Here is a 12,005-nt window from a genome sequence, read left to right on the forward strand (position 1 = left end):
GCAGACATATGACGAATTAACTTTCAAAGCAAAAGCGGTGGTAGTTAAAATGGCTTCAAGCCCAAAGCGGCAAACCAGTCACGCAAGTGGAGGGAAATTGGTTTCCTAAGATTAGTTTCATGCATGGCAGGGGAAATAAGGGGAAAGAATTTCAAAGTGTCCCACCCTGTAGTTTGCCCAGGAAGACACTTGTGTCCCCCCCGTAGTGTTCACGGGAAGACACTTATGTCCCCCCCCCCCCCCCCGTAGTTTGCCCAGAAAGACACATCACTATTTCTATATGCTGTTCAGTAAGGAACCCTCGGTCGAAATTCTCGAAGAAAAAGAACAACAATTGAAGGTCAAACCGATTTTTCTAAAATCTTATGCCAAATATTTCAATAATCAATTCCAGGAAAATTTTAAGAAATTATTCAGATCAAAATTGAAATAATAGCTGCAAAAAAATTGTCATATATAAAAAACTGTACTAGCATTCAAGTCTTTTAAGACTTAACCATTAACTGCCCTCTCAAGTTAGAAGACTGAATGATACACAAAAGCTTAAAAAAGGGTTGCTGTTTAAGAAGGGTTTAAACAACTTCCTTATAGCAGACATGAAAACTACCCATTAAGAGAATTAAAAGAAATTGGGACTTATATCTATAAGTTAGGACTTATGTAATTAGTAATTGTTTACTTTTAATATATCTTGTTTACAGGGACCTTGTTGGCGAATGGTACGAAGCAGAAAAGAGCATTAACACTCCATGGACCCACAAGACATCATTCTGCACGACCTACACATTCCATCACACTAAGAAGTTGAAGGACCTCGGTAGATATTTTGGATCTTTTGCGAACGCGATTATATTTTCAAGTGTTTCCTGAATGCGGGTTAAGCATCACAATGTTTATCATAAACCCTCCCCCTCCCCTAGTGCCATTTAAGCCCCCCCCCCCCCCCCCCCCAATCACGTATTATGTCACATGGCACATTTTTATTTTAAATGGGAAGAGCATAAAAAGTTTCATGCCAGCTAAGTTGGAGAGAGGGGTGTGACATCGAACGCGACGTTGTGACGTTTCTTTTCAAACAGTAAAGAAAAAGTAATCAAGGTTTTGAAAACAATATTTTTGACTAATTTTTGTCAATTAGGCAAAGAAAGACAGATTATCGAATAGTAATGCAGGTCGTATTCAGTTGCCTATAAGTGGTTCATGAAATAAAAGCTAGATTTCACCGAATTTGTACCGAACAGCTAACAATCCTTTTTCGACAATTGTAGTTAACGTTTATTAAAATTGACGATTCGTCTATAATGAACATAAGCTAAATTGTAAAAAAAAAATCTGCCAAAATTTTAGCAAAAACAGTTTATCCAAGTAATTTGTCAACCCGCTATCATTTCTCAATGTCAACAAGGAAGCTTAGTAATGTGCGTTTGCACAAAATGTTCCGACCCCGCTCACCTAAATTTTTCACTTAATTGTCTACCAAATCAGGAAGAGATAAAAAACGATGATAAAAATCAAATAATCACAAACATTAATTACGACCAAAATTCATTGTTCATTTTTTCAAAACCAGTGATAACCAAATCCAAATGGCATCAGATTAAACCTGTACTAAAAAATAAACCCTTACTTCATTAGAAAAAAATATGGACTTTTGCTCAATGCGATTAGGTAACAGGTCGGCAAGAGAGGAGCCAAAGGGCAAAATTCGAGAAAAAACGATGCTTTCTTTTGATAAGAACTAATGTCAAACTGATTTAAAAACATTGTGTATCAACTGAAACAATTGAGAGACTAGTTTCTAGGACTACTTATGCCATACGACTACAAAAAGAACGAAAAATACAAGCAAAACGATATTCAAAATTTGCACCAAAACGTTGCTCCAGCCAATTAAACTTTAAGCAGTTCACTGAGAAAAATAAAAAAGATTGCCATTTCTTCAATGGGCAACAGGACGGTCCATTCTTGTGATGACACAAGAAGACAGAAACCTTTAAAAAAATGGGCAAAGATGCAAAAATCACGAACATTTTTCGAAAACTCGTATTAGAAAATTCGAGAACAAAGACCATTTGAGGCGATAAAACCGTCATAAAAAGCAAACTGTAATCAGCTAGACATAGCTTGTAATTTGTCATTAAAGACAGTAAGCCACAAAAAAAAACAAGAACAAAAACGACAAAAGGAAAAATCCATCGTATTTTTTAAAAAACATATGTTTTGAAAATTCAGAAAAAATAATTGGTTTTGAGCAGAAAGAATAGACAGTTTATTTTACAAGCTCTTAGAAAACTAATTGCACCTGTTATCTGTGCAAATGAGTCATAGGGCTATAAAATAACGATAAATACAATCAGAGCTAAAAAAATTCACAAACAATACGAAACCCTAATTGTTGAAGCCCTTGAGTTTGAAATATATTAACTGCGAGAAATTTAAATCACCAATCCCGTCTCCTAACATCATAAAGTTTTTTCTGTAAAAGACTAACCTCAAAATGACAACAAAAATAACCACGAACATTGAAAGTATTTAAAAGGCAAAATTTTTTTCTGAAACAAACTGTTTAAGTCCTAAAGACATCAGTCAAAACGTTCAATGAACAGAGAAACTATTGTTTGGTTCAACAAAATATTGACAAAATTTTTGAAATATGAAACCAAGTTACGAAAATGTTACGGAATTGTAAAATATAAAAAAGTGAGGAAAACGAAAACAAAAAGGGAAATGTTGAAGAAAACTTCTCACTTTTTTGAAAAAAAAATATTTGAAAGTCAATAGAAGCGTTAGCTAAACACCAAAATCAGTATTTAATATCACTTATTTATCTATATTCGGCCATTGAGGCAACAAGACTACTTTAGACTGCAAAAAATAACAACAAAGGCAGCAAACGCAGAAAAATAAATTTAACTCCGGCAAATTCTGCAAGACAACTGTTTGGGAGCCCTTACAACCGTAAGTTTTATAAACAAAAAAACTGTTCAATTAATTTTTTTTAATTTCTTTTGTTGGATTTTTCAATAATGTGACATATTACCAAAGAAACAAAAAAGAACAGGACAAATTTGCAACTATGCCCAAAAAAGCACAAGTTTGTATCGGTACTCGGAGTCACAGAAGAAAAAAGACGTTTTTAAAAAATCGCTTTAAAAAATTTGTATCATATAGGAAAGAGATATTGGCCTGCCGTTTATGACAGTAAGCTAAAAGTTGACCGAAATAAGATAAAAAATTGTCTAGTTCGAAAAATTACAGAAATTTCCTCAAAAGAAATGTATTCAATGTCATAAGAGACATTAGATTACAAAAGAATGCATTTCATAGGTTCCTTTACATCCCTTGAAGAAGCCACTTTGGTCTTTGAAAAGTCAGATTTAGTAGTCAGACTGCAAAAAGAATAGCAACTGAAGGCGAAGCACAAGGTTTCCGTTAAAATTTACTAAAACTCTTCGTCAAAACCATAAAAAAACCTTTAGATCATCTCTGTAAACAAACTATGTACAATCAGCATCATTTTCATGTATACTGGAGCTGTCAATAATTGAGACTTGAAGTGAACTTTTTGTCAGTGATTAACTTAAAAAAAACAGTAGAAGCAAAATATTTCGAAAGTAAGGCAGCGTTCAAATAAAGACTAAAAATTTTCTGAGTGTAGGAATCCATGATGAGATCAAAACCGATCGTTGATTTTTCAGCGCGCATAAAAAACCACCCAATTGTACCAAAAATTTGCAAAAGAGATCAATTGTCAAGTTAAATATTTGAAACATCAAAGTAACAAAGATGCTTTTTGTAAAATTAGTGATTTAAATTAGCAAAAAACGGCAAAATTTTCAAGAGAGAAGACTTATATAGGGCGCCGAATTTCAACTATTTCTGTTTTAGAGTTTAAGTAGATTGTGTCAGCGGTTTCTAGGTATCTACTAAACAATATGTAATGAAAAAGCATATTTTGTGCAATAACGAGCCAAATTTTGCAAAGTTTACGGAAAAAATCGATGAAAACCGTCGAATATTCACAAAACTGTAAACCTCGATAACTTCATGTCAAAAACGGAATTCAAAAAATCTTTTTATTTCCTTATTCTATGATGAACGCGCTTTCTAATGATACCATTCACAACTCTCCATGATGAATTTGTTGACCGGACAAAATTGACTGAACAAAAAAACCGTTTGAGTATAAAGTTCCTCCCTCTCCACTAAAGTGGGGGTCGGAACAAACAATTAACAATTTTACGATATACTGATGAATGAATCAACACAATATAGGACATTTTAAAATTTGTTTGAGCATTACAGCAAATTCATTTGAAGTAGGCACAATCGGCCAATTCGAAATTCGAAAAAAAACTCCAATTGTTTTTTTAAAAAAAACATTTTTTTTCTTTAACGAGGTCTTTTTATAATTTGGAAAAAATCCTAAATATAAATGACAATAACGCAAATAGTGTCCAACAGTAGCGTGAAAAATGTTCAATATATTAAACCTTAATAGTTCTTAGAAAGAAAGAAGCCAAATTTGTAAACTCTATCGATTAAGACAAGCTACCTTTGACATGCTTTGTAAGGACACCACGCATATCTTTGATAAGAACCGAATTGAGCAAAAATTTCATCTCCCAGTAAAGTGAGTCTCAACAAAAAGAGTACAATATCAGGAGTTTTATGACGATTCAGTTTAAAATTTTCAAAACAAAAAAAGTGGCCGCTGTGGCGTAATGCGGGTTCGCTGCGATTAAACAGAAACTACAATAATTATTGTTACTTTCCTTCATTGTATCGGTTCAATACAACTCTGGTCTGGGAAAGGATTTCTGTTTATGTACCTCAAATAATAATTCAGTGTCCGGACTTAACGGCAATTCAATATCAGTACTGTTGAAGTCTAATTGTTCCTACCGCTCTTGAGGGGGAGGAAATATATATTCAAATGGGTTTTTTTGGTTAAGTCAAATTTGACAGAATGATTTATTCATCGTAGAGAGTTGTGAGTCGTATCAATTAAAAGCCCGTTCAGCGTAGAGTATGGAATTTAAAAGATTGTTTTGAATATCGTTTTCCAGAACAAGTTATCGTGGTTTAAACTTTTGTGAATTTTAGAGCAGTTTGTTTTTTTTCACATTTTCCGGAATTTTTGCCTACATTTTTGTCAATTTTGCTAATATATGTAAAAACTGTTAGAAATAGTACTGCTGATTTTATTTTTGAAGACAAAAAAGTATTGTTGGCTATTTTGATTTAATTTTTTGTCTAAAATTTGGGCTAAATTTTCCAAAATTTAGCGTTTTCCATCAAAAATTGCCCTTAGTAAGCTTCGTTAGTCAACTTTGATTGAATTTGCCGGAAGTACACACCCAAAAACAACTATTACAATCTTTGTAAACTACAATGGAGCTAGTCTTACTTCCACTTCCGTTGAGAGTAGTCTGGAATTAAAATTTTGCCGTTTTCTGCTAACTTTACTCTATGAATATCAATAACGCAGCATTTATTTTCAATATTTCAATTAAATTATCTAGATTTGAGCATTTGAAACAATTGAGTGTTTCTAATGGACAAACAGCAATAGCAATGCTGATTTTAGTCCAATCTTGGACTGTTACAATCCAAAAAAAAATTCGGATTGTAATCGGTCGGTCTATTTAGGTCATTTAGGACCCTCGAATAAGGTAATATGAGTTGCCTAGATGCTTTGTAGTGACACCACGCATATCCTTGATAAGAACCCAGTTGGGCACATAGTTCACCTCCGACTGAAGTGAGTCGCAACAACCCGGGCCAAGGTTTCACCCTTAATCCACCCCTAATTAGCTGGGATTAGAGTGTAATGCAAATTCAACTCCTATTTATCGAGGAAAAGAGTCTAAGAGTGTAATTTTAAAAAAATTACACTGTTTTTATACCCTTTTCTCCACTCTTTTTACATTCGTTGCAAAGAGTGTAATTTAGGGCGGACTGATAAAAAAATAACACCCTGATAGAACTATCATTATAACCAAAATCAAACGTTAAATTGTTGTAGCAGTTTGCGCAATGCTTAATGTAAAAAGCAAAAGTAACATTTAGGAAATAGGGAATGTCGGGAGGAAATAGGAATGTTGATCTTCACTACCTCCTTCCAGCTTTATTTTTTAAAACGACGCTCTTGTAATTACACTCTTCCACCGTTAATTAAGCGGAGAAATAGGGGTGAATTTTTTTTTGTTTTTACACCGTTTACACTCTTTTCCCCGTTATTTTTGTGGAAAATACTCGGCCGGGGAATGAGAGTACATTACCAGCAGGACCCTGCCTGCTATAAAGGTACCACTTGAAATTTTCAGATAAATCATTGGCCATTGTCTTCAAAAGGAGCAATGCTGCTCATGACAAACATAGTTTGAAATGAGAGGAGTTATAAGAAAAAAGGCAGCTGGGAACAATCCACTGTGACGTAATGCTGTTCCATTCCACTGCGGTTATGCAGAAACCGCAAATAATTATTATTACTTTTATCCATTGTTTTGGTTTAATTTTACTCTGATCTGCGAGAATGGATTTCGGTTAATGGACCTCAAATAATTTTTCATTGCCCGGACTTAACGGCAAGTCAATATCAATACTGTGCTAGTCTAATTGCAAGTCTAATATCAGTACTGATTCAGAGTTATGATCATGTCACTTTTAGCACTTGTTCGTCTTGTGCGTGTCTTGGCCAACCCTTGCAAGTCTTAATCTGTTCATGATTCCAATGGTTCTACCACTGAAAACAAAGTATCAGTTTACAAAAATAGTTTTTTCAGAAAACTTGATGATGGAATTGTAACTGATTGTTTTTCCATTTTTCAGTTTTATTCTATATGAAGTAAAAGCTTTTTTTGTTCCAGGAAAACGACTTGAATTCGAAATCAAATTCCGCAAACTTTTCAGCGAGGGTAGACACAAAGGAAAACTGGAACTGAACAACTGCTTCCCGAATACAACTGGAGTCACTTTCCATCATCAGAAGCTACGTTGGGCCGAACCCCACGGTTTCCACGTCCAGGTTCTGGACTTCAAACCGGACCAATTTCTGGTACTTTATTCCTGCGAGGTTGCCAGGAACTGGCTTGGGACGGATACGAGGTACGAGTATGCGTGGGTGTTGACCCGGAATCACCCGTTTCAGTTGGACGCGTGGGATGTTTACTATATGGAGGAGAAACTGAAGAACTATACCGATATGGGCACTCCAGGTCATTGCTTAATGAAAACATGGCTTGGTCAATGTTGAGATTTTTTAAATAATTCTAATTATTATTATTTTCACAAAACGTTCATCTATACCACAAAATGTATAATTTGGGGCTTTTGTGGACAACAGTGACAATTTGCTAAATTGCATAAAATTTATTTCTCGAATTTTCTTTATTTCTTATACTCCAGATCCAATTTAGAAATTGATAAATCTGAGATTATAGTATATAATATTCGCAACGAACGACAGCTCATGCTTTTTAAGAGATCGCAATTTGAGACAATTGATGTTGAATCTCAGGTGGAAAAACCGTAATCACCGACTATGTAGGTGACTTGCGGAGTACAGCCTCATAATCAATACTCATCAATTTTATAATAACTAAGTTCTTATACCCGGGATAAACATTATCGGTAATCATTCAAAAAAAAAACGTTCATTAATTCAAATAAGACATAAAATATATTTTAGTTAGATCTTGCGAGAATTTAATGAATAGTCACAATCATATATGACATTTTATGAATGTTAAGAGCCATAAATGATATTTGTATGACTCTTAAGAACCATAAATGATCTTGATTCTGTGGTTATGCTAAGATTCTTGAGCCTAATGTTTCTTCTATTTAAATTAGTTTCCTTATAGCTGGCGCTGCAAGCGCATCAACAAACGAACGCTAAGAAGTGCTCCCAACAATCAATCTTCCTCATAGACAAGGGCAAACGAAAGATGCTATTTAATGATATTAAGTGAGAAAATCTGTCTTTAATTTTCGTGTTTGGCTCTTAAAGGATCCGCAGCACAAAAATTTTCCGCATAAAGACAGAAAACAAAGCTGCGTATTAAATTGTATTATTTTGATCTAAAGTAGAACGAAGACAATAAAATTATTTTTAGTTAAAAAGAACGTCATCACATTTTGTGAATTTTCTTCATATGACTACTTAAAAATGATAATCATTATTCGACTTTTGAAACATGAAAATTGTTTTGACAATTTTTTTCGTTAAAATTTTTAGTGATATTTTTATGTTTACTAAAAAGCCAATTATGATCTTATTAGAATATTTGGTAAGATTCCATTAAACAATATATTATTTAGTATGATTAACAAGATTCTTTCTGTGCTGTTCATTCCGGGTAATCGTTTCTTTTAAATTAGAAGTTGAATAGTTTCTAATAGATGAGTTGTCTGCGGGATTAATATTTTTGCGCGATGGATAAATTTTACGCAGAGCCAGATTGTGACTTTTCCGAAATCTCCTAAGTGATAAACTTTTCTTTTGAAAATTTGAGAGCTAGAAATTAGATAGTTTGCTAACTTTTAAGGCTAGTAAACAACCGAGAGGCAGAAATACGCTGAGTAGTTGAAGTGAAATTTTCTGCAAAAATATTATGTAAAAAACGCTGAACTTGCTTTGCAAGGACACTAAGTTGTCTCCAAAGGAAAGAATAAGAAAAAATAGGAAATTAATTGCATGCAGTATGCCCATGTTGATCAGAAATATAGGTATCAACGGTATAGCAGAAAGTATTGGTAGTTTTGGTTTGAAGTTCCAAGTGCTAATGTTGAGCTCCGATCACCCGATTGTTTTGAAAATTTTACTGTGTTCCCTGTAAGCAGTTGCCAATTTGAAGTGATTCAAATCTGATTTGAGCAAATTGAAACAACAGGTAACAAAAAATCCATCGGAAAAAGGAGAACTTGAAAACAATCTGCTCTCAAGTAATTGTTTGTCGTCATTTCTGATATTTTCCAAGCATTGTTAATTATCATCTCGAGATTAACGTAGACAGGAAGAGAAATTGCGTTGAAATCTTTCTGGACAGAAATCAATGCGGGAAACATCAACGAGCATTCATGGAAATCAGGCTTCCAAGATTTTTTTACAGCTTTTGTAATTTTACAATGGAGAGAATCAATTTTACCATAAGATGTGGCATTAGAAATGAAGCACAATTACCGCGTCAAATTATTTCAAAACCAACTGGAAAATGAATCATGAGGCAACATAAATGTTTGAGAGAAGAATAAAAGGAACAAAAAAATAAATACAGGTTTTAGGTTTTTTGACTCATAAACTCATAAATAGGAGAAGTAGTTTCTTGAAAGTCATCAAACTCACATGAAACTTACAAAAAGAAAACATGGGTAGAGAACATCAATTTTCGATAATAAAAAAATGATAGCATCTGGAACTTCACCAATTTACACCACTCCTTTAAATTGGTACTTCTTAACGTCCAATTAAAGATGAACTGGTAAACAGGGGAAAATTGTGTTTTCCTTGAAAGCAATGCAATCTGTTTTCGGTATCCATAATCTCTTCATTTCAATTTCTAAGATAAAGAAACAAACTCAAAAACTGGAAAACAACAACTGCAAAGTTTTTACGCCCTTATGAAACAAAAACAAAACTCTGATTAGAAATACAACAAAACTCTTGCTCTTGTAAAACTAATAAAAATCCTGTTAGATAACAAAACCCATGACAAAAAAAGAGCTCTTGTTAAAAAACAAAAAAAATTAAACAATAAAACTCTTGTTGTATTGTGCCTACTGAAAAACTTGCTCCAACATCTCTGATTAAAAATGAGAAGCTTTTGACTACAGAACTGCTAATATTAACTCCTAACCTTGCAAAAATAACCTCATGGTTTCTTCTAACTGTCGCTATCACAACTGTCTTGAAAAAACTTTTAAAAAAACAGTTCGCAAAAACCCTTTCTAAACATTAAAGGCAAATAAACATGAGCATAGCTTAATTCCGATGAGTATCCAAAATCGGAGAAACAGCACTGAAATTGACATGATTGTATCTTCAGAAGAACTGTAAGCATGAAACAGGTGCAAAATCTTGAAATTATTAATCCAACTTAGTTACAGAGCCACACTCAATTTGAGCAAACAATAATATAACATAGGTTACCAACCGCAACTCGCGCTCAACTTCGTACGAAAATTGTTGCTTTTATAATACGATAGGTTGAAATCTTTAAAAAAAAAGAACACGTTTCTTATTGTTAATGAAAATTGTTGAAGTTCTTTAACCTGGTGTTCATGAAAAAAAAACACAGATAGAGCACTTGACCAGTTGGCTCTCAGTTATGGAAAACTGTAACGGGTTAGTTTCGTAGTGCTGGATATTCTGATGTCGGTGCATACCTCAATTCTGTGTTGTTTATTCTGTCTTTGGTTTCCTGCCAAACTATTGGCTGCAAAAAGTTGTGTTTCTCCATTGTTTGTTCACCGAATCGTAGCAGTACTGTCTGTCCAAGGGATCACCATTTTAGGTTTCATGTGAAGTTTCTTTTTAATGAATCTAAGAGATCAGCTTCAGGGTCTGTAAACGGATGCCTGCAGTTCCCATTTCGCTTTCCTTTTGAGCTACTAGCGAATTGACTCGGCATTTAACCATTAAAAACGACACGTGAATTCCCTCTGATTTCATGAATCCCAGTTTTCAAATTGATTGCAGTTTTCAAATTCCAGCATCCATTTAAACAATTGAACGAAACACTGCAGAGATCAAAAGGCAGTTGTTGAAACAATTTGGACCTTTTCGCCACGTGTCTTGTAACAAAAGCTTCTTCTCGTATAATGAAATGTGCAGTCAGTACAATAAGATCGTACATTATAGAAAAAAATTTAATAAGCATCGTTTCGTATTGTCTTTAATACTATAGAGTCCAAATATTGGTTTTTGAATCCTATTTTGTTTTTTTTTTGGGAAAACAAATGTCCACTTTTTACAGTGAAATCATCTTGCTGAGTTTGTTCAATTGGAACACTAAGGGTTTCTTTAAAAGACTACAACAGACGTCTGCTGAAATTTAGCACCACTATCTGATCAGTTGAAGCTCTGAGTCTTCCTAAAGTTTGCTTTCTCAGATCTTAGTTTTTCCAGATTGTACTATAGACCATCTATGTACAAATGGTCGGAGGGTGTTTTTTGGAGTTCTGGAAATTGGTTTGCGTTTTCTATTGCTGTTTGTGTGAATTCATAATTGGCACACGCATATCCATATATAAGTCTTCTGTGTGCCTTGGTCTTGGTATCTATTTGAAAGCCGCTCGTCTACAAAAATCACAGGAACTTTATATCCTCCAGCAAAACTGAACTTTTTAAAACATACGCTCAATGTCTGCTAACAGGGCTACAATTTTCTCTCTCCTTAAATTCCCAGCAAAGTACCCAAGATATCGGTTTTGGCCAGTAAAAAATTATTTAGGCTCACATCTCCACATTTAGAACTAAATTATGAAACTTGTCACGATTTTCCTGTTTGTTGGAATAGATAAGGCCATAGAGTGGTGTCAATAACGTGTGTCATTTTGACCGCCCTGTTTAACATACTTCGCGGCTCCACTTCTGTTGTCGTCCATAACACCTTTAAAGTAAAGTTCTTACTCTTGCATTTCGCTGAAACTCTTTCAAGGATTTATGCAGATAATTCTCTGCAAGTGCCCGATTAATTGATAGGGACTTATTTTTTTCTTCAAATGAGGCCGCTTCCAAGCAACCAACGTTTTTTGAAACGTGGCCTAAAGAATATGAATCGTTTATCTTTCCCAATTTTTTAATTATGTTTTTGTCGATGTGTAACTCGTTAAACGACAGAGTTTTTGAAAAATTTCGGTGTCTTTGTCTTGTTTTATCTTCCTGTATCTCTGTAGAAATAATGTTTACATTTAGTTTGTCTAACCAGAACAATTCGCGTCAACGATTTTGATCCCAGGCTTCAGATGTCACACAAGAAACGCCCATTCTGGTGTCTAAT

The 12,005-nt window shown here is 34.1% G+C and overlaps 1 protein-coding gene across 1 annotated transcript in view; it reads left to right on the top strand.

Moving 5' to 3' along the window:
* LOC142349479 (uncharacterized) overlaps window positions 1–7,395 on the top strand; it is a 43,881-nt gene extending 36,486 nt beyond the window's left edge. The window contains exons 2-3 of the mRNA XM_075401065.1: window positions 702–817; window positions 6,873–7,395. Of these exons, the coding sequence (XP_075257180.1) occupies window positions 702–817; window positions 6,873–7,258 (502 nt within the window). The 3' untranslated portion in view covers window positions 7,259–7,395. The remainder of the gene's footprint in view (window positions 1–701; window positions 818–6,872) is intronic.
* Window positions 7,396–12,005: the final 4,610 nt, after the last annotated feature.

The sequence above is a fragment of the Convolutriloba macropyga genome, chromosome 11 (assembly GCF_964194025.1).
Source record: "Convolutriloba macropyga chromosome 11, txConMacr16.3, whole genome shotgun sequence".
Classification (NCBI taxonomy): domain Eukaryota; kingdom Metazoa; phylum Xenacoelomorpha; order Acoela; family Convolutidae; genus Convolutriloba; species Convolutriloba macropyga.